Source organism: Coccomyxa subellipsoidea, assembly GCF_000258705.1.
Source record: "Coccomyxa subellipsoidea C-169, whole genome shotgun sequence".
Classification (NCBI taxonomy): Eukaryota; Viridiplantae; Chlorophyta; class Trebouxiophyceae; family Coccomyxaceae; genus Coccomyxa; species Coccomyxa subellipsoidea.
The window spans coordinates 1,098,612-1,120,388 of NW_005178027.1; the positions used below are offsets into that span (position 1 = coordinate 1,098,612).

A 21,777-nucleotide genomic window follows, 5' to 3' on the forward strand; every position below is an offset into this window, starting at 1 on the left:
ACAGACAGGGCCATTTGCCTCTATCTCCCCTCAGCAGGTGCTTGCAGGAACGCCTGCTCAGCCAGGTCAATAGCACGACCCAGCCCTGCGGCCTTGTTGACCGTCTCCTCATACTCTGCTGCGGGCACCTGCTCACAAGAAGACACACAAACTCACAGGACAATCCCCAGAATGGCAATCTGATGGGTGCCACGGCAACTGACAGGCAACACAAGCTTGTCCACAGTGCCAGTGCCATAAAACAAATGCAACATGTCAAGCACGGCGGGTGTAGGGGCTGTCAAAATGTGCACCATGCCTTCTGAGATGAAATGGCACATGAAGTTCAGACTTGCACCACATCTACAGGTAGGGGAAGTCATTCTTGGCAGTCCCAAGGAGACCCCACTCACAGTGTCTGCATTTCCTGTCTCTCAACATGCAAACACACTGAACTGGTCGGATACTGCCAGCTGCACGCAGACAGGTGTGCATGCCAAGGGGCACGCACAGATAATTTTGCATGCAAAGGGATGTACACAGAAAAAAAAGCATGCACGCCAGGGGGCGCGCACCGAGTCGGCGACGAGGCCGGCGCCGGCCTGTACGTGGATGACCCACTCGCGGCGGCTCTTGTCAACGCCGTAATCGTACAGCGTGTCCGTAGCGGCCGTAGGAATCACCATGGTCCGCAGCGCAAGCGCCATGTCCATGCCGCCCGTAAAAGAGACGTGCCCGATGCCGCCCCCATACGGGCCGCGCTTGGCGCACTCCAGCTCGTCTATTATCTGCATCGCCCGCACCTGCGGAAACGCGTCCAGCAGACTGTCAGTGGAGCAGCAAAAAGAGTGTGAGCTGAATGCTGCAGCTACGCGCTTGCCTCATGGCACCATCCGTGGAATTTTTCAGGAACAATTCGTACATAGTAGTATCCTTGCACCTGGGGTTGACAAGCTCAAGCACCTCAAGGTCAAGCACCTCAAGAGAACGCTTAACTTACACTCTTACATGGCTTACAAGGAAGGTTTCAGACGTAGAAGAGAGCATGGAAGTGCAGCCCAGAATGCTTCAACCACATGTAATGCAGAGCACAGACTCTGGGATGTGATTGTGGGGCATGCCTTGGGGGCGCCAGAGACGGTGCCGGCAGGCAGCGCGGCGCGGAGGGCGTCCCAGGCATTGAGCTGCGGCTGCAGGTGGCCAGTGACGGTGCTGCTGATGTGCATGACATGCGAGTAGCGCTCCACCTCCATCAACTTCTCCACCCTCACCGACCCCGCCTCCGATACCTTCACACCCCCAAATCATCCTAATACTCTTTCTTCTCCACCGCATGCCAAGCATTCAAGCACCATCCCTCAGCCGAATGGTTAATGTTTTTTTAGTACCAAGCCAATTAAATCTTCAGTATCAGTCGCTTCACTGAGACCCAGAGGCTCAACACATGTCTCTAGCAGTCTGTTTGCCTTGCTGCACTGGAGCCTCAAAATCAAGCTGATTGATCAAGATGAGAGTTCCCTGCAATGCGCCTCCTCAGGCCCAAGAAGAAAACGGTGCAGGGTGCAGAGGTTGTGACACTGTATGGGCAACAAGGGGCTCAGGGCAGGGCGAAAGGACAGCGCTTTGCCTTGCCGACGTCGTTGCGGCCGAGGTCAACGAGCATGACGTGCTCCGCGCACTCCTTCTCGTCACTCAGCAGCTCCCCCTCCAGCGCCTCATCCTCATCCGGAGTCTTCCCCCGCCGCCGCGTACCCGCCAGCGGCCTAATGTGTGGACCATCACAACAATCACTAATTGCACAAGACTAGTATGGTCCGCACGCAGGCACTTGCTTGAACAATTCCCAGTCTACTATCTCCATCCATCTGTGAATTTACTGTTGTTTCGAGCTCCCCTGCCTTTGCAGCTCAATTCACATTTTGACAGGCCATAAGGAGGTTGTCCCCACTTTCTCAGGTGCTCCTCTAGATTGTGCGGACTAACAAGGCCACAAGAAAGAGGCGGCACTGCACTGGGAAAAAGCAGTGTGCCCATGCATGATGGTCAGCCTGTTCAAAGCAGTCGGCCTGGCGTGCACACAAACAGCCTTGAATGTGAGTCATGCCTCACAGACTCGAGTCACAGGTTCGGGACAGCACTTTGCTGCACCACTGGCCCCGGGAGAGCGCTATGCCAAGCACGATGCTCAGGCAAGAAGTGCTCTGCTGTTACAGATTGGTCAAGATGACTGATATTGATCCCAAGAGGATCATCTGATGACCGATCTGTACTAGTCTGATATATTCAGTAGTCACTGAGTTGTAACACCTGCAGACAACTAGGAGGGTTTCTAAAGGATTTTGCCCTGAGAGAAGCCAGGCACTGGAGGGGGTCGAGGGATGTCAGTGAGCGGGGGCAATGGGCAGCAGCGCCACCTGTTGGTGACGACGCGGTCCTCGCTGACGTGGCAGAGGATCTCTGGGGAGGATGCGACCAGGATGCAGCCGCGCGCCTGCAGGTAGATCATGTACGGCGACGGGTTCACCACCCTCAGCGCCCTGCACCACCACCAAAACACTCCATCAGCTTCTGTGAGAAGAACCCAGGTCCAAGCAACGGCTCATAAACACTCATGCTTGAATGCCATCCCTGTAAGCCTGCACTACAGTGCTACTCACAATATACTTCCTGCATGGGCCGCCCTTCGTCTTTCTGAATGGTGCGGCGCTGCAACATGCAACACAGGCACACCAGTATCAGGGGCCCATCTAATGGTGGATGCAAATCTGCTACACAGACAGCGCGTCCAGAGAAGTGCACGTGGCTCTACCCTGGTAGTTCTAACTGCATCCTAGGAATGTGTAATCTGGAGACAGGAGTGGGGAAAAGGGGCCGCACCGGTAGACCTCGAAGGGGTCTGCGAAGGTGCGGCGCTTGAAGCGGTGGGAGAGGACTAGCTGAAAGATGTCGCCGGCCTGGATGTGCTCCTTAACCTCATCCACGCACGCGATGTACTGCTCCCGGCTCATGTTGGACGTCGCCGGCGGCTTTGGCTGCCTCGTCAGTGACAGCGTCGCCTGCGCACATGCAGTCGTCACCTCCCTGCTTCCCGACTCATTTAGCGCTCTTATGCGCAGTGAAGCTGGCAAAAGGAAGAGTACATGCATCAATCACCCCTTTCAAGTAGAGTATCGCACCTATGCGCAGTGAAGTTGCCAAAGCAAGTTGCAAGTTGCAAGAGCAGGATCAGGTTTATTGCCTGCTCGTTACTTGTCTGGCAGTGACAGCCGCTAGGTGCACCAGCTGGGAGGGTGGCATGTCTTGCAGGCTGATCATCCATGGGAGCCCAGCAAGGAAGGAACATCCAGTCCTTGGCTCCCATGCAAAGGATCTCTATGTAAGGTGCAGGTAGATAAGATGAGCAGGAGCATGCCTTGCCGAGGGGGAGGTTGGGGGTGCGCAGGGGAGAGATGCGGTCGGTCATGGCGGCCAGGGCTCTCTTGCCGGCCAGGTAGGCCTCCGGCACGCCGGCATGTGCGCCCATGTGCACCCAGGCCACGCAGTACGCCAGCTTGGTGGCGTGGTCGAACACTATGATGTTGTTGTACAGCGCCAGGTGCAGATCCAGCAGACCGTCCTCGTCCTTTGGCGCAGACTCAAACGGCAGCTTGCCTGCACCCAGCACTTTCTTTTTACATCAGCTGCTTGCAATCTGAACATCTGGTCACAGCTCGCAAAGGGTGCTGCAGCTCTATACCTGGTAGGCCTGCAATTGGTCAGCGCTGCAGATGCCACTTGCAATTGCGTTGCTGACTTGACTACAATTCAATTCCTTGAAAGCCATGCTTCAGAGGCATTCAACATCAATTTCATAACATCAGGAAGACACAGCCCTTTGGTGTGTATACAAGGGTGGACTTCCAAGACCCCAGTGATCCACGCCTTATTTGTGTAATTGCAGCATGCAGGGAGCCGCACCCGAGTAGACGTAGCGCACAGTGTCGTAGCCGCAGTAGCCGACCCAGCCGCCGGTGAACACGGCGGGGAGGCCGTCGGTCGGCACCGGCCGCCAGTCGGCGCTCAGCCTGACGGCGACCTCCATTGGGTCGTCCTCAATGCGCGTGCTGCGCTGCTGGCTGGCGTGGTCTATCACTGTCACGCTGTGCCCCCGCGCCACCACCTCCATCGCCGGCTGCGCTCCCACAAAACTGTACCGCCCCTGCCAGGGCCCAGGGGTGAGACTTCAATTTCCATACACTCCAATGTTCCGAGAAATTCCTGCCATGCATCATCCTATCTATGCAGTCACTTGATCACTTTCTTGATGGTGGCCCTCATCTGTATGAACTGAAATCACATGGAGTCCTGCTTGCCTGTCTTCCTCCAAGGGTGCCTAAGGAGAGTGCGCGTTAATCTAGAACATGCATGCAAGAGAATGGTGTGCCAGACGAGGCGTTAACATCTGCAGAACATAGGGCCGCGAACAAGCACCACTGTTGGGTAGCAGGAAGAGAGGAGCAGCGAGGTGGGAAAAGGGGTGCACACCGTCTGGGTGCCATTGACGACGCTCTCAAAGAGGAAGGAGGGCGCTTCGCGGTCATCCTCTGCCACGAGGCAGCGGTAGGCGGTGACTGGGGTCAGCTGATCTGCAAAGATGCGCTCAAACAGGGGGACCAGGTTCCCCCTCTCGGCCGCCTCCTTGAAGCGCGCAAACTCGGAGTCCGAGCTCAGGTCCGCCTCCAACGCAGCTGCATCAGAATCAAAATCTCAGCTGGCACACTGTGTGCCATGCTAGTACTGAGCGCAGACTAGGCATGCAGCGGTGATGGGACTGATTGGCAGCCTAGTACTGATGGCATGGAAATTTGATGGTACGGCAGTGCAGCTCACCAGCAATTGTACTCTCAGCGAGGGCTCTGGGGACTACAATGTTTCTGTTCCTCCTGCAACTTTGCACAGAGACCCCTGGTGCTGGTGTCCCCTGCACTCTGCAAGTTGGTTTTCTGCATCTTTGTCGCAAGCCAGCTCCATCCTTCCTGGCCCAACACGTTCTCTGTGGCCTGCAGCACGTGCTAGCTACCGAGCTGCCAACACCCGCGCTAGACAGATCTTGCTGCGCAATCATAAGCAGAATGCGTTTACGTCATACAATTTTTCAGACGAAAAAAATCTTTTTATCGATTGAGACGGAGAATAATGAGGCTATGTTCGCAAGTTGCTAAGATCAGTTATCGGTTTTATCCAGCACAAAGGCCGTTCCTTTCGTACTAGCGAAGTTTGCGATAAATCTTTTTAAGAAATCAAACTTTCAGATCAAATTCTTGTAAAGCTAAATTATCTATATATTCAAGTTCAGCTTCGCAGCCAGCTGGTCGGATAGGGCTATCATATATAATTATAATCGCGGGTAATTAATATAAAACCCTAGAGGCTCACAGAGCATTCTGGAAGCTCGTGGTGAGCTAGAGATTACAGTTCAGAGCGAAAAGAAGAATCCATAAAAAAAGTCTTAATCTGATGGCAGAAGAGACGAGCACGATGGACCCTCCAGGCCTCTCGGAAGGTATGCTGCGGTTTTCAATGCACTCACTGCATTGACGTGTCGGGGTTGCCAATCAATTGCTGACGGTCCACGGTGCTCGATCGCAGATGAAGTTCTGGACGAAAAGTTTAACGACACGCAATTGGGAAAAGAGAAGGACCTGACGGTGAGCACCGAGAATCAACTAGTCAGACTTGCGAATGTTGATCTATTGTCTGCGTCGAACAATGTGACGAGCGAGCACTTCTGCGCAGGGAGACGGAGGTGTCATCAAGAAAATCATCGTCGAAGGAAAAGGTTGGGAGACGCCTTCGAAAGGGGACGAAGTGACAGGTGCGCCTTTATCATGTTTGTCTCCGCTGTGTCGTATCTTGCCAGCAGCGGTGTATGATCAGTTTAACGTTTGTCTGCTGTGCAGTCCACTATGTGGGGACTCTGGAGGATGGTACCGTCTTCGATTCATCCAGGGAGCGAGACTCACCCTTTGTTTTCAACCTGGGCACTGGCAATGGTAGGGGGTGTTCTATACCATCTGGAAGTTTCCTTATTTAGCAGCTATAGACCAGCACATCCTTGAAGTCGAGAATCAATGAATACACAGCCTGCCTTTCACATTTGAGAAGATAACTGTCTTGGAAAATTCTGGTGACCGCCGGCAACTCTGATGCAGTGATCAAGGGGTGGGACGAGGGAGTCAAAACCTTTAAGAAGGGTGAGAAAGCCCTGCTAACTTGCAAATCAGAATATGCCTATGGCGAGGGTGGCTCTCCTCCAAAGATCCCACCAAATGCCACGCTGAACTTTGAGGTAGGCTATTGCACAAATTGTTCTTATGCCGGGCAATCTTGCTGCCTTGAAATCTGTACCATATGAATTTTCCTGAAGAGCCTGCTGAGATGACAAGTTGTCCGCTGATGTCCACAGGTTGAGCTGCTATCATGGAAGAGCATCAAGGACATTGCTGGAGATGGTGGAGTCATCAAGACCATCCTCTCTGAAGGCTCCGGCTGGAGTAAACCACAGGACAAGGATGAAGTGCTAGGTATATCCTTCTCCCCTCTTCTCTTAGTAACTTGCAGAGTTGTATCATTATCTGAGTGGGTCTGCCACATATGCTCTGGTGGTCACTGCCAAGATTGTGCAGAGCACCCAAGAAAGGCTAGAATATTTTCAAGAGATGGTGGATTGACATGAATCTAGCACCATTTGCTTAGCGTTTTGGGTTGTTTGCAGTTAGGTACACTGTGAGGGTGAGGGGCAGCAATGGCGAGCCTGTTGCATCATCCTCCGCTGATGGCGATGTTCTGGCTGTGGGAAGCTGCCAGCCCAAGGCCTTCCAGGTGGCCCTGAAGACCATGAAAGAGACTGAGAAGGCCACCCTGCTCATCAGGCCAGAATGTGAGGAGACTCTCTCTTTTGTGACATGTGATGCTCGACTTTTGATCCTGAAGTGATGCATGTTGCAAAAATTCAATGCGGGAATCTCAGGTGGTCTGCATGCAGCATATCAATGCGTGTGATGAAACGTGAGTGGCTCTGGTTACCTTCTGCAGATGGGTACAGCGCAGAGGGCACAGCAGCGGGCCTGCCAGCAGATGCAGAATTGGAGGCAGATCTGGAGCTTCTGGTCATTCGCAAGGTGTGCTGCCCTGCTTTGCCGAAACACCACAGTGGACTCAGTGGTTTGCACGGTCCCACATGCACATACAGAGGTCTCATTTTTTACGAATAATGGGTTTCACATTCGTTCTGACATAGTAATGAGATTCATCACGGGGTGCTAATCACCAAGGTAGTCTTTAGTACCCCCTGGTGTCATGCATGCGTTGGGGACAATGCAGGATATCTACTGCGCAGGTCGAGGAGGCCACAGATGATGGGCGGGTGGTTGTGAAGCTGATCAAGAAGGGCAAGAGCTATAAGAGGCCGAATGAGGGCACCACAGTAAAGGTGGCCTACACTGCCAGGATTGGATGCCCCAGCGGGCCAGTCTTTGAGGAAGTGTCTCGGGAGAGCCCCCTGACATTCACAGCTGACAAGGGTGAGAGCCAGCCACAAGCCATGTAGCCATTCTGTGCCAAGCATTAGTCATTGCTACTTTGCATGCTGCTATGTGCCTGGATGATGCTCAATATAGCTACATTTGATGCTGGCCAATGTGATTCTGCCAGGTTGTATCACCCAGCCACGTCTTTCATCCTGCTTCACGCAGACTTGTCATTCTGCAAAGCTGACTATTCTTCTGTCTAATTTGGGTTCAAATTTACTTTTTGGCGCCTGCACAGGTGAAGTGTTGGAGGGGCTGGATGCAGCCATCCTGAAGGTGAACGAGGATGAGGTATTTGAGGTGACAGTGGCGCCAGAATATGGCTATGGCGACAAGGAGGAGCACCGCAGCCTGGGGACTGTGCCCCCAAACTCAACCCTGCACTACACTGTGGAGCTACTCGAAGTGACCAAGGTGATAATCCATAGCCATCTCTTTTACTTCCAAAGTAATCATACTGATACTTTACAACAGTTTCTAGCTCGTTTTACAGCGATTCATAGCTGGGTCGGTCTGTACAAGAATAAGGAACGTATCGATTGTTGACATCCTGATCAATGCATTTCTGTATTCTAAACTTTCTTGCATGTGGAAGACATCAGGGACTCTGCAGGATAAGAAACCTGGAATCAACGTCATCTGTGTTGCTCGCAGGCTAAGGACACATGGGACATGGGCGATGAGGAGAAGATTCAGGAAGCCAAGAAGCTCAAGGAGTCTGGCAATGCATTCTTCAAGGCGGGACGTTGGAGCCGGGCTGTCAAAAGGTACAAGTCTGCCGGCAGCCTCATCGACCAGGACGTGAGTGCCCCTTTGTCTGCAGTACCAACATTGAGGAATCTCAGCTGCATGTGACCTTTTATAATGAAGTCCGATTCAATATGTCAGATCATATTGTAGAGAATCAGGAGAACAGGCATTTGTGACAATTTCTTGTGTGGTCTGCAGAAGGACTTTGCGCCAGAGCTGTCGAAGGAGAGCGCCGAAGTGAAGAAGAGCGCTGCCCTCAACACCTCGGCTGCGTGCATCAAGCAGGGCCTGTGGAAGGATGCCATCTCGGCTGCAGAGAAGGTACATGCCTCTCTTTTGTTATAGAGCTTCATGACAAGATGCACCCCATACCTATTCAAATCCTCATGCCCTGTACCCTTCATTGCCAGGACAGAGGTTAAAGCATCTCTGATCTTAGGTTGAAGGGTTGAGTTTGATCAGATTCAAATGACTTCAACCTTGAGTTCAGATCTGCTGTATGCCATGCAGGTGCTGGCGTCCAACCCGTCCAATGTGAAGGCGCTGTACAGGAGAGCACAGGCGCACCTGGGCGCGCAGGACTTTGTGGAGGCGCTCGTCGACATCAAGGCTGCCCTGCAGGTCCGTATCTTGCATCCTTGCATCTCTACAAATACGCACTGCCAGCGTTTGTACAAGCATAGCTAAGCAAAGTGGCACTCATGCTCTGGGGTGCCAAATGTGTTCATTAGGCCTGGGGTTTCCTCTTCGCTTGCTGGATGCCCATTGCTCTGCAGCCAACAATTATCGTGTCAGGCCTGCAAGCATATTTTGCATAGTTCCAGGTGCTATAGAAAGGCAGCAGCGACAATCATGCGCATGTGCATGGATCCCAAGCTGACCTGGCACCACCATGATGACAGAGCACGGGTATTCAGAAAGGGCGTTTGTGACAATTAACTTGTTATAGTGGGCAGCGCAAGGGACCAAATTTATCAAAGTGTGTGCCGTTCTGATTAACCGTCTTCTGACAGGTTGAGCCGGCCAACAAGGACGTGCGCGCGCTGCTGGCCCGCTACAAGAAAGAGTCTGCGGCGGCCAACCAGCGGGACGCTGCCATGTACAAGACCATGTTCCAGAAGCTGGCCAAGCTGCCCGACAGGGCGCCCAAGGCGGAGAGCAAGCCAGCAGCGGACGCAGCCATGGGGGACGCTGACGCCCCGGCCACGTCTGACGCCGACAACAAGCCGGAGGCGGCCAACAGCCCCGAGGCAGTGCACATGAACGGGCATGCAGAGGAGTCGGCCCCTGCGGATGCGCCTGCAGAGCCCATGGCAGTCGACAGCTGACTGAACGTGAGAAAAATTCTTTCGTTAAGACTGGTTTGAAGGCTGCGCGGCTCCGGCGGTCATTTAATAGATATAAACTGTAGAACGGCTTTGCCGTGGATCGCAGATCGGCCTTGCCGCTAGAAACAGGATGCAGGACCAATATTGAGGCATGCAATAGTTGTTACAGAAGTACTGATTTGCAATATAAAACATTGCTCCTGAGGATGCATAGCGTGCACAAACAGCTTTCCTTGTTTTGTCCGTTTCCTGCAGATTTGAGGGCGTCTTCCAGTATTGCGGCAATCACTGTCCGATCGGGAATTGCATGCGCCTTTCAATTGGTAAAATTTAGAGTCGAAATGCACAGCGCAATAAGAAATCATACCAACAGCCAAATGATTCATGTTTTGTTCTGTGTCTCTCATTTGTCCCTACAGAAACTTGTTAGACACCCATTAGGGACACAATGCTGGCTCGCATGACCACAGGATCATGACGTTCATAGCTTGCATATGTTTAAAAGGCTGTCATGAAGTCATCAAGTCCCTGCCCAAGTTCCCAGATGGAGATCCCAAAAATGTGCTCCCTTGCAAGTGTCACACGAGCCTGCACCAGCACCCCTCCAGTTCACTGCACAGCACCATTCTGACCCAGTGCATTCAAATTTTAAATTCTTGAACTACTGATCACTGAGCCAGGCCACAACTTTTGCACCACCGATGTGTCAGTCTGTCGCACCTGAAGAGCTTCAACGCTTGGATAGTACATCTGGTGCTGCCTGCCGTCCTTCTGATAGGTAGCGACATGTTCCCTATACTCTTCATGCCAATGCAGATGCGGCTGATGCTGCTTCAGTATCCGAGTGTAATCATGTCCCAGCACGACATTCCCCTCCGGCGCTTGGCGGGTGAAATCCCTTCCATAGAAGTTCACTCCCAACCACACTTTGTGGCAGCTGTGCCTGCATGATGCCACATGCAAAACATAGCATTGAAACACAGTGCACATTGAGGAAGAGGGTATCATTCCATTTTGCATCAGCGGCGCCATTCAGCGTTCCTCTATTGACATGACTTACCCCAAGCAGGCTGACAGCAGCTGCTTCAGGTTTGCTTCCACCCAGTTGAACGGCGCATTTGGGCCAGGAGCCCCAATGTTCCAGTCATAGGTCATTAGGGAGAACCCATCCACGAATGGAGCCAGCTGCTTGAAGTGAGCTGGTGTGAAGGCAGGCTGCCCATGGCCTTGCGCAGGCACCACAGGAGGCACTGCCAGGATAAGGTCCTGCACACAGGGTTCAAATAATGCGACAAAAAAATACTGCCAATTTCCACACCGTGACATGCCTGACAGTATTTGCAGCATCTCACCATGGGAATTGCAGCATCTCACCATGGGAATCTTATCAATTCTCTTATGGATGACAGGACACCAGACTCACCAGAGGATCGCCGGAGGGTCCTGTCTGCTTGTGCAGGGCCCTTGCCAGGTCCTTCAAGAAACTCTTGATCAGCGTGAAATGTTGCTGGACTAAGCCATATGCATGCCAGAGTGACCATGCCTCCAGCACCTGCTCAGCACAGATGCCGCTGAGTCAATTCAGAGAGACAATCCCTTTGAAAATGTCTTGTCCTGCGGAGCTTTGGAGTGATTATTTGGCTGACTGGGTCAGGCTCCAAGCCACGTGGTCTTTACTGATATTTCCAGCATCGACTGCAGGGTACTGAGCGCACCAGTCCATCAAATCCATGGCGCCTGCACTCCTTGGCCAAGAGCCGGATTGCCTCAGGCTTGGCATCTGTCAGGGCCTCCAGCAGATGCTGTGGGTGCATCTCCATCACGACGCGCGGCACTATCTTGGGTGTCTGGCATCCCTGTCAGCACATAGTCAGGTTCAGATATTTCTGGTATTAACACATTAGCAGATGTACCCAGCTGATTCCTATCATCAACCCCATTTGGTAACACAACATATAGAGCATGAGCACCAGGTCATGTTCCCGTCGAACGTCAGCGATCCATCCCTTGTCCTGCGATCCCGATAGGACAAGAGACCCTGAGGCGGTCTTGAGTTGGTACCAAACAGGTGACACATGCGTTAGTCTCCCACGATCTGCCTTTGCAACGTCATAGCCCCGACCGTTCCAGGGGGTGACGTAGCCCAAAACAGCTCCTTTAGTGGCATAACGTTTGTTCTCACATTCTCCGCATTGCTCTTCTGCCGTAGTCTGCGACACACCTGCAGGAAGTGCCTTGATCAGCTGCAAAGTTGAGTCTGGTATCGCTTCTCGATGATCAATTGGGCAAAAACTATCGCACCTTTGGCAACTAAAATAAATACGAATAGCAATATCTTCAGCTCTAATTGCATGACAGTCATGTGTATTGAGGTGACCTTGCAACATGGAAATGATCTGACATCGAAAGGTCTCCTGCAGACGTTCAAGCTCTCGTTCAATATAGAGCTGTTGAGGGCAAAATAAGATGTTCACAATTGGAAGTCTAGTCTTTATGTGGAATATAAATTCTTTCCTCGATGAAATCTGAATCCAAGAAAAAATTGAAAATACCGATATAGTAAGGCCCCTGTATATATAGGTTGTTAATCCAGGGTTACGAATAGTTTAGGGTTAGGGCAACAGCGAGAAAGGCGCCCCTTCAGGTCGCTGAGGGCTGGCATGAAGCTTAAAAGCATTATAGGTGTGCGGTATTGTAGATCTTTCCTTAGGTAAGATCAGCATGGCGCAAAGCCTGAGAGCTCGATTGGGACCGCTAATGAGTAAGCTTGAAGGCACTGTGAAGCCTGCATACAACGCTACAGAAAAGGTCGTGGTCGAGCAATACGACAAAATACTAAAAGGGGGCGAACAGTATGTGGTGAAGGACCCTGCAGAGGCCGACAAGCTGTTGAAAAAGTGGTTCTACACAAATCTCTCCAGGTAGCAGCTGCGGTCAAATGCAAAGAATAATATTTGAAGTTGGCTCCTTTGGCCATGTGTGTCATTCTGAATTGATCGTGATGTCTGTAGGATACCTGCTGGCATCAAGCAAGTAGACCATGAATGGGGCTCTGTCAAAAGCAAGCTGGCGCAGAGGCACGATCTGCCTCTGACAGAGGTGAGTCAAACAGACACCATAGCCAAAATACCCATTAAAAATGAAGTTTGCATAGTAAGTGTGACAGGGATGACGACTTCAATCTCGGGGAGTGCCATGAAACAACCGCACACAGACTCAGATACTAGTCTGAGGTCTACTGTGATTTTTCAGGTTGGCATGTACGCTTTGTTTGTCGCAGAGGTGTACGCATGGTTTGTTGTGGGTGCGCATTCCAACATCCTTTCCAACCGCCTGTCCTTGCAATACAGCTGTAAATCATCCTGAGACACTCCTGTCGACTAGGATGCATTGCTGACCTTGTATGCTTGGTGCAGGTGAGATTGCTGGGCGAGGATTCACAGTGTCAGGATACAAGATCTGAGGGCTTGATTCCTGCACGGCAGAACTGTCTGGGCAGACGGCAGTCTTTATTTGCGTTTCGCTGCAAGCAAGTGGATCAGCTTTGGGGTCGCACTCTTGCAGTGTTGCCACCTGAGTCAGATCTGCAAACTTAGAAGTTTTAACTCTCTTTGGCGCTGTTGAGGATGATGGATACAAGCACATGTCTGCTACCTTTACATTGCTGCTTACGTGTCTTGAGCTGTGCCTTAAATCCCGTGGATATGCATGGTTTAGGAGAGAAGATAGCATCCCAGTCTTGGAATAAAATTAGTTATTGTCCTGACACAAGTAGGGCTTAGAACCTCTGCTAAGCAGGCACACATGCAGACTGGCAGCTTGGTGCTCTTACTTATCAGCTGCTGGCGGTGACTGAAGGAGACCTGTAACATTCACATCCGATGCTCTGCAAATTCCCGGGCCGGTGATCATTGAAGCCTGCCAATGCCCACTGTGACAGGATCACACTCCAATTGACCTGCTTGGAGCATATCACCGCGTCTTCTCAAAGCTTTACGGCGCAGTTGAGAGGTACACAAAATTATACATCTGTGTACTTCCAAATTGATGCTATCGGGCAAAGACTTTGTGGAGATGCTTCAAGCTCAAAGTTTGATGATGCCTGGTCACTTGGACTTCCTCGCAAATCCTGGTAGATAAACTGGAATGCAAACATCAAAGCAGAGCGAGTACCAGAAGATAGGAGAAAGGGCCGCCCCAAAATTTCTGTCAGTATCTGGCAGGCCGGTGGCACTGCAGGGCATGATGTCAACATTTCATGACAGTGACTGCAGGAGGCCCAGTCACTGACCCACGGTGCACCCACATGGGCGATTTCAGAAGTTCTTGGGAGATCTGCTCATGAATATTCTCTAGGAAAGGAATCCTTAATGTAGAGGCCCGCCAACCATGCAATTCTGTCGCATCAGAGGTCATGTGTTTCGTGTACACGGCAACATACATCGCTCTTGATGCCAATTTGTTGACAAGGAACCGGCGGCTCTAGGTTCCTGGAGGCTTTGGCGGCTGTCACTTGCTGAACAAGTGCGCTGCTAAAGCAGTCTGGCCTGGGTGATAAACAGCTGACGCTCATGGGATTGACCGCCAGCTCATCCTCAGCCTGCCACTGGCAGGCACCCTCAGCCTCAGGCCGAGCTCGCCCATAGGGAGGCAACGCTGCAGCTGGAAGGTCAAGACTCTGCTATATGGAACTTAGCTGGCCAACCAATTGATGTTACACTAAGACATTCAGACACAGCTACATTTGTGTAATGACAGCACCGCACTTAAAATCAAGACTTCTAGCAAGCGCAACTTGAGGGCAGGCTGCCCATCCCTTATGTCAAGGACTGCCTTGTGATCAACTCCCTACCCCACCAGTGTCCTGCAATCCCTCCAATATACAACATTGCTTGCATTCATCAACCTAAAACACGCGTTGCCATATTCTTGGTACAACCTCAAGCAGCCTGGGGGATCTGCACTTCACTGCAACTTGACCTTGGCATAATCACGCAGGCTTTCTCCCACGGGGAGAACTTTCTGGGGCTTGACTGTTCGAATACAGATGGTTCATGACGATTCCTGTCGAATAAAATCAATTTTCCTTATGTCGTAGTTCTGACACCAAGTGACGGCACACAGGAATCAAGAGCTGACCCATCAATGAAGATTTCCATGCAAAGTATTACAATGTAGTTTGTACAGTCGCATTTGCTCGTTATCTCTCCATGTGCGTATCCCTGTCCTTACCACCATTCTGAGGTGGGGGTGAACGCCTTCTCCTTTTGGTATTTGTGATGATGATGGCCATGTCCTCCTGCAGGTCACAAACAGTGCTTGAAAAGTTGAACATGCCTCTCAGATGCGTGACAGTGACATTTGAGAAACGTGCACATCAGTTGCATACACTGAAAGGCAGAAACTCTCAATTGCAGCTACAGGGCTCGAAGAGCAAACAAATTGAAGATGAGATCTATGCTGCTAGCTTACCTCAATTTCATGAGAAGCCAGCGCTATCTGAAAAAAAGGGCGCTTGTACGGCAAGGTCGGCAGTGGCATGGCTCGCACGATGAGGGGAATTACGGAACGGCCCCAACTCTGTCGTATCCAATCGTTAAGCAGCAACCTCGATCGTAGGTTTCAGGGCTTTAATTTTTCCTATCTGATGCACAGTGAGATCTGCCTTTGGAGAGAGTTGCAGGACAATCTGCCACACCTGAATGGGACGGATCTTGGACTGGAACTTCGACATTGTGACGCCCCTGTGGCAAGGGAGAAGAAAGGGCTTTGAGAAGCCCTTGCCCTCAGTTCGTTGATGTTGAATCCAATGCTCAACTCGTCACCAACGGATCGCATGATCCGATCTTGATAACTCATCGAATGAGACATTGAATGAAACAAATGCACTTGCTATGCATGCCGAATTCTCACTCGCTCATAACACAATGCCTTCGCAGCATTGATCCTTGATGGCTGAGGTGTCAACTTCTGAGAGCAGCAGCGCCCCCAACAACGGCGATGAAGCCTCCAGAAAAGAAGCGCTTAGAAAAGCGGGGGCTGAGTACTTCGACAAAGTTCTAAGTCAGGCCAGGTGCACATCTTGTTTGTGTGATGGCAACAGTCCTGTATTGCACGTTGCTTTTCATTTCTTGCAAGCTTGCCCTTAACGACCTCCACTGAACATCTTTGTGGGTATAGCGCTGGGAAAGATCCATTTCTTGAACGTCCCAAGGCGAAAAGGAAACATGCAGATATCGAGGCCTTGGATCCTGACCTTGAAACCGTGGGACGAGTTCTGGAGGGCGTTCGTCTTTACGTGATTGGCGCTCTGTTTCTGACATGTGCATCTGTCAGCCTTGTACTGGTCCAGGTGAGAGTAGCGATGGCTCAGAGAGTTGCATTCAACTGTCACGCTGCGGGCGCTGTCAAAAGTTTCTTGGACATCCTGTGATTCCTTGCACAGGCATCCCTTCAGCCGCTGCACACACCAGGGATTCAGGGCTTCCTTCACCTCTTGCCAACAGTATGTGGTTTGTGGTTCTTGGTGGATGTCGGACCTCTGACCAAGGAAACAGCCTTGGGAGTTGGCCCAAGTGCTGGACTCAGTGCACTCAAGGTACTTTATTCATCTTGTGACAGAGCCTCGTCATCAAAAATGTCTCAAATGCCACTATTTGTGACCAAGCGAGATGGCAATCAGAAAAGCTGTAAATGAGAATGTGCAATGCAGATGCTGTGCCTCTTTGGAGCCCTATTGTACAGCGACGTGCGAATTGTGCTGGCCTGGATCACATGGGTCCCTCCAGCACTGAAGGCAGCACAGCGGTTGCTCCAGGTGATCCATTGCTGCTTTCTTTTCACCTCTGATGTACTCCCATGAAACGCCGTTTTCCCAACATTAGGTCTGAATCCTTGCATCTGAGCCAAATGGACCCGCGCGCATGGGGATTCCTAGGAAGCTCTCTGGTGGGCTCTTGCTCATGTTTCTGAACGATCTAGAGAATCCCATCCTTAGCATTGGCCTGCAGGGATCCAAATTGGAGGTGCAGCAGAATGGCCTGCTGGGGGTGGGAGGCCTGGGGCTGGTGGGTTGCCTGCTGGGCTTGTGGCCATCACTGCTGGGGCTGCTGAGCCTGCTGGGGTGGGCGGCAGCGGAGGCCGGAGAGCTGGCGTGGGAGTACTGGAAAGTGCACTCAGAACCGGGCGTCCTCTATCTTGGTACAAGTCTGCCCACATCATCCCCTACTGATTGATGTGATCAGTTCGCACGTCAAGGAGCATGCTGCTGGATGACTGCTTATGGTCCTTGTATTGCTGATCACACCGGTTTCACCCCTCGCAAAAACGACACTTTCCATGTTTTTTATAAAGTTGTGTAAGTGAAAGGATGGGCGCTGTGCAGGCGAGAGGGCGTCAGGGCTGGCGAGGAACATGGCGGAGGAGGAGGCAAAGGTTGGCGCGAGCACCATGGAGTTCTACAGGACCTGCCTGCCGGCAGTGCCCCTGCTCCTGGTGGGGTTCCTGTGTGGGGAAGGCATTGAGCTGGTGCGCTCCCGTCCCCTTTCCCTCATGCTTAACCATCTCCAGCAAGCAAGATGCATATGCAATCCAGACCTTTTGTACAACGGCATCCCCCGCCCATTTTATGTAGAGGCAGAGGCCCCACTGTCCCTCAAGCTTTCATTGGGGACTGTTGTTGCTGCAAATCAAACCGATGCCCTGCTGGGAAAAGGCGTCATTTGACAGGACCGAGATCCAAAGTGCCCGGAGCTAACACCGAGTCATGCCTCAGCAGCTCCACAACATTTGGCATGTGTCTGCTTGCCCTGCTGCTTGCTGTGAATGTGATGGCGCTGAGTTCCGGGCACCATGCATCCATGCATGATGCACGTGAGCTGCAACTGTTGCTCTGAACAGGTGGAGCATGAGCTGTCGGTGCCGGCAGTGATGACGATGCTGTGTTCGGTGGCTGCCTGGGCGACAGCGGCTGTGACTGGCCTTCTGCTGGCGGACGGCCTCTCTGTGCCAGCTCGCTCCGCCCTCAAGGCTCTCGCTTGCATTGGCACTCTTATTGCCTCTGTCGTGGTGGGTGCCTTTCTGTAACCATCTTGGAGACCACATGCCATGCATGTCATGCAGGTTCCTCTGCTGGTATCCAAGGCCCTGCCGGTGCCCTGCTTGAAGCAACCCTTGGCATAGCTGCCAAACCCGCCACAGGCAAACTTACTTGCTTACGCTGTAAGTTCAGCAGCGCCCTGCTGATGCCGGTGTGCTGTTGCATCACTCATGTGCATGCAGATACTGCATGTCTGAATGCATGCTGTGTTTTTCAGATGGGAGGACTGGGCTCGGTTGGGGGCCTTGTGGCGGCTGCATTTGTGGTGGTCAGCGGGGTTGGGCTGCAGATGGGAGACCTGGTAGACATTGTTGGGTGAATACCGTGTGACGAGAGTATGACTAACTGCTCAGAAGATGATTAGTGCAGTGTTGAGCTGTGACACTGTGGAGTCCCATTTAGCTGGGAAGGACATTGTGCTTTTGAAAGCGCATCGATGCTGCCCCAGAGACCAAGTATTGCTTCCACTCTTATGCATGTTTGCCTGTGTCTACCCAGCCAGGACCCTTTCAACAACTCCAGTGTCCAAGGCATCAACATGGCAAGTGTGCTGTGAAGCATAAAAGGAATTAAGTTGAAGGCAGCCCTGGCGTGGCAAACACGTTGCATGCATGTCTGTGTTGCGAGTGTCACTCTTTCTGGACCAATTGCCACAGTGTGTGTTTGAAATTCAATGACCAGCCCGACGTGTTGGCACATAAAGGCACCTGAGCAAAGTGCAGGGATGAAAGACAAATATGACTCAGACAGCCGTACTCTGTTAAGGTCACCTTTCTCTTCAGAGCAAATGCCAAGCGATGGCAGGTGCTGTGGCACTAAAGAGAACGTGGCTGACGTCAAGGAAGCCATTGACCACGTCGGCAATGCAACGACTTTCGCACTTCCCAACGCACCTGCCAAGCGAATTTCCTCCAATGCGCCAATTTATTGGACCGAACGACGCGCTCACGTCGTTCTGGTCAAGGTTCTGCATTCCGGTGACACAGTCCTGACGTGAAGAATTCTGTCAGTTAGGTAACAATTCTTCTATTTTAAAAGATCTGTGCTGGGTTACATCTGCGCTTTTCGGGAGGAATTGAGAAGAAATTGGGCAGGCATGTTGACATCAAGGGGTGCGCGAGCCGCCTTCCGACCTGGGCCCCAACAACTCCAGCATGCGTCCTCATGCAGAAGATCGCAATGTTCTCGAAAGATCAGCAAAAGTTTTGCCGACATACCTCAGAAACTCTCGGCCTCTTCGGTCTTCTGGAGGTGCGTGGCGATCTAACCTGACAGTCGGCCCCTTATTCATAATATGTAGCATGCTCACATGGTATAACCTCTTCGACATTCTATTTATGAAATTAAATATATCTGTAAGCCACTGTCTTGTCGATTGGACAACCCATTAAACTGATGATGACCTTTATGCTTGACCAGGGACATCCGCTCCTCCGCGCCTCCACCCCTTGCATCCATCTTCTTACGATCGCCACGTTCTCACGTTCTCGATGTAGCAAGAGCTGCGAGCATCTTTGTTCCGATGCCAACTGAGGTGGAGGAGGAGGAAGTGGATGCAATGCACCTATTGAACCTCATCGACGTCACACCACCTTACTTGCGTCTTTCCTCCTTGAAGGTCAACTTCCCTTTCTCTCAGATCGAAAAACGCAATTGTGGTGCCTTCTATGACTCTAACAAACGTTGCTGTGCTTGCTGCAGGTGCAAGGCTCAACTGCCTGGGCAGTGATTGACAGAGAGTCAGCCAACCCACTGGAAAAGCATGCGCCCATGTCTCACGCCGAGATCTGCAGACATGCAGCAAATGTGGCAGAGGTGGCCTGCGCTGCCGTCAACCCAGTCAAGCAGAGACACTTCTACCTGGCCATGAAGACCGACTTCAACGCAGCCCCAAGCATAGGTCAGCCGCTGTGGTAGCTATCCACTTATCACTCGTTACAGTACACATCTCGATTCTAGATATTGAATGAGAAGGCAGAGCAGGGCTGACACTACGTTCCTTTGACAGCTGACCTTTCACGTCCAAAAGGAGACCTTCTTGAGGCTAAACACCTTCGGAACAAATTCACAGGGTTGCAGCAAGGCCCCAGCGGGGGCATGGAGGAGACAATTGAGGTTGAGGCGACAGTGAAGCGCTTGGATCGAGGCCTTGCCACCGTCAACATCCGGATCTTCAGCCGCAGCAGTGGATCTTTGGGCGGCCGCAGGCTCTTTGCTGAAATGAAGGTGTGTCTCTTCAGCCAGCTCCTGCAATGGAGGCAGGAAACAGCATGGCATGCCACGCGCATGAGAAACACCTTACTTATACACATCTGATCAGATTACAACGGTACAACGGATCATGATACAAAGGGTCCCTCCCACACTTATGTGAACGTCATCAAGTTGAACGTCTGCCCAATTGCAAGGGGTTGCAATTAGTCGCATTGGTGTGGCGTTTCAGGTGAATTCTATGGTGGTTCCAGAGCAGACCTTCCGTGCTCAAATGACACGCCCCGCTTGCGGCCTCAGCATTGCGCTTCAGAAAACCCAGGTGACACCCGTTGCACACAGGCGCACCATTTTATCATGTCCAGGGACACTGACTATGTGAGGAATGACCGGAAAGGCTATTGAACATGCATGTGACTGGCAGAGGAACTGCAGGAATCGAAAAGACTGAAAGCACTAATACACGTTTGCTTGACGTACCTAGTCCTCAGGGACTTGATCCTATTATAATAATAGCAATGAATATCTTTAGATCTGCAGAATGCTAGGTTGGGCTGTGCACACCAGGCCATTGTGCAGCCTTTAATTATCTGAAGAGTGTGTTGTGCAGGCACTGGCGCTGCCATCCCCGTTCACAGACCTGATCTGCCTGTCAGACATCCAGGCGCCAGCAGCTGACATCCGGACTGCCAGCCTGCACTTCAAGGATGCTCGCCTGGTGGGCACAATCAGCTTTCCCTGCTCATGCTCACACTTGATTGCAGGGCTGTGGAAGCAACTGAGGGCATGTGTCAGCATATGCAAGCTGCAATACCAAACTTCCTGTCCAGACTTAGATTGGTGTCTGCTGGCCCCGGCTGGCGGGGTGCGGTATGAATACTGATCACTGTGCCCACAATCGATTGGGTATGCTAGGATCTGGGGAGTCCATTATGGAGTAGGATTTAGGCAGCCTGTACCTGCAGCTTGTCTCTGCAGACTCATTCTGCCTCTTGGCAGGAAAAGCGTGTAATGATAATTTGGGTGTTTGCAGACAGCAGGCCACTTCCCGGATGTGCCGGCCCTACCAGCATCCATCGTGGGCGCCAACGCAGTCCATCTCTTTTCGCTGGCTTCCAATGAGGACCTGAGCCAGTGCGAGCAAACGGGCAATCTCCATATATGCTCACATGCGTATTTACCTTGGCATGCATCTTGCCAAACCCATGTCCAGCTGAGCATTGCATGATCATGGCCAGGATATCCGGGAACAGGGAGTGCACGAAGGTTTGGTCCTTGAGATGCAATGAGATATGCAAAACAATGCTAGGCTGCAGACTATTGTAGGCCCCGAGCATGTGGCTACAGACGCACCGCGTGTATGCCCTTCTGCATTGAGTTTGTCGACCTGATATTATAACAATGACAAGACCAGAGCCTCTTTGTGAGACTGCGTAAGGGAATTTGTTGTTAAGAGTCTGAAGAGTGGGGATTGGTGTCCTGACAGGCCAGCGCAGCTGAGGGTGGTGCGTCATGCAATGAAGTACCGGTCACTGCCAATGCTGGGGGAGACACTCGCCTTCACTGCCACGCGCGTGGGCTGCCAGGATGGGATCACACACTTCAAGGGTAGGGTCACAGAAGCAGCCAGCGAGCGCGAGGTCATGATGTTGGAAATGCATGCTGCAGCAGAGCCCTGAGAGCCCCCCAGCAGTGTGATTGTAGGGCATGACAGGAATGACCCGGCATGCAGTGCCATCCACATCCTGTCATGGGGCAGGGTAAGGTAGCAGTCTCTTGGAGCTAAGTCCTAAAAATTTCTGGCAGCAATCTGCATAATTTCGGGTTAAACCGATCATTCCTT

General features: G+C 51.9%; 5 protein-coding genes across 5 annotated transcripts; 2 read left to right on the forward strand and 3 right to left on the reverse strand.

Annotated features, from left to right (window-relative positions):
* Positions 1 to 20: 20 nt before the first annotated feature.
* COCSUDRAFT_54444 (anthranilate synthase component) lies at positions 21 to 9,964 on the reverse strand (the record flags this gene model as incomplete). The annotated part of the gene is made up of 10 exons (XM_005644749.1): positions 9,401 to 9,964; positions 4,504 to 4,642; positions 3,937 to 4,177; positions 3,392 to 3,630; positions 2,857 to 3,035; positions 2,394 to 2,516; positions 1,607 to 1,742; positions 1,101 to 1,268; positions 555 to 782; positions 21 to 128 (listed from the first exon to the last, which is right to left on the reverse strand). Exons 1-10 carry the CDS (start codon positions 9,607 to 9,609, stop codon positions 21 to 23), a joined length of 1,770 nt encoding a protein of 589 aa, XP_005644806.1. The 5' UTR covers positions 9,610 to 9,964.
* A 159-nt stretch (positions 9,965 to 10,123) lies between these two features.
* On the reverse strand, positions 10,124 to 11,445 carry COCSUDRAFT_44193 (glycoside hydrolase; the record flags this gene model as incomplete). Its single annotated transcript, XM_005644750.1, has 5 exons — positions 10,124 to 10,213; positions 10,346 to 10,568; positions 10,686 to 10,891; positions 11,049 to 11,177; positions 11,341 to 11,445. The coding sequence occupies 5 exons, from the start codon at positions 11,443 to 11,445 to the stop codon at positions 10,124 to 10,126; spliced, it is 753 nt and encodes a 250-aa protein (XP_005644807.1).
* An 862-nt stretch (positions 11,446 to 12,307) lies between these two features.
* On the forward strand, positions 12,308 to 13,512 carry COCSUDRAFT_54445 (hypothetical protein). The gene is made up of 4 exons (XM_005644751.1): positions 12,308 to 12,546; positions 12,637 to 12,724; positions 12,878 to 12,929; positions 13,042 to 13,512. Exons 1-4 carry the CDS (start codon positions 12,347 to 12,349, stop codon positions 13,086 to 13,088), a joined length of 387 nt encoding a protein of 128 aa, XP_005644808.1. The 5' UTR covers positions 12,308 to 12,346; the 3' UTR covers positions 13,089 to 13,512.
* An 811-nt stretch (positions 13,513 to 14,323) lies between these two features.
* COCSUDRAFT_54446 (hypothetical protein) lies at positions 14,324 to 15,291 on the reverse strand. The gene is made up of 2 exons (XM_005644752.1): positions 15,098 to 15,291; positions 14,324 to 14,924 (listed from the first exon to the last, which is right to left on the reverse strand). The coding sequence occupies exons 1-2, from the start codon at positions 15,106 to 15,108 to the stop codon at positions 14,768 to 14,770; spliced, it is 168 nt and encodes a 55-aa protein (XP_005644809.1). The 5' UTR covers positions 15,109 to 15,291; the 3' UTR covers positions 14,324 to 14,767.
* A 1,040-nt stretch (positions 15,292 to 16,331) lies between these two features.
* On the forward strand, positions 16,332 to 21,613 carry COCSUDRAFT_57984 (hypothetical protein; the record flags this gene model as incomplete). Its single annotated transcript, XM_005644753.1, has 10 exons — positions 16,332 to 16,442; positions 16,636 to 16,825; positions 17,010 to 17,152; positions 17,525 to 17,692; positions 17,941 to 18,024; positions 19,425 to 19,623; positions 19,795 to 19,949; positions 20,545 to 20,652; positions 20,968 to 21,068; positions 21,421 to 21,613. 10 exons carry the CDS (start codon positions 16,332 to 16,334, stop codon positions 21,611 to 21,613), a joined length of 1,452 nt encoding a protein of 483 aa, XP_005644810.1.
* Between the last annotated feature and the right edge of the window lie 164 nt (positions 21,614 to 21,777).

Bases quoted from the DNA above. Each gene is read 5' to 3' on its own strand.
- COCSUDRAFT_54445 (XM_005644751.1), top strand. From the start codon at position 12,347: ATGGCGCAAAGCCTGAGAGCTCGATTGGGACCGCTAATGAGTAAGCTT. The intron at 12,547-12,636 runs GTAGCAGCTGCG...TGATGTCTGTAG, and splicing joins TTCTACACAAATCTCTCCAG to GATACCTGCTGGCATCAAGC. The intron at 12,930-13,041 runs GTGCGCATTCCA...TGCTTGGTGCAG, and splicing joins GTACGCATGGTTTGTTGTGG to GTGAGATTGCTGGGCGAGGA.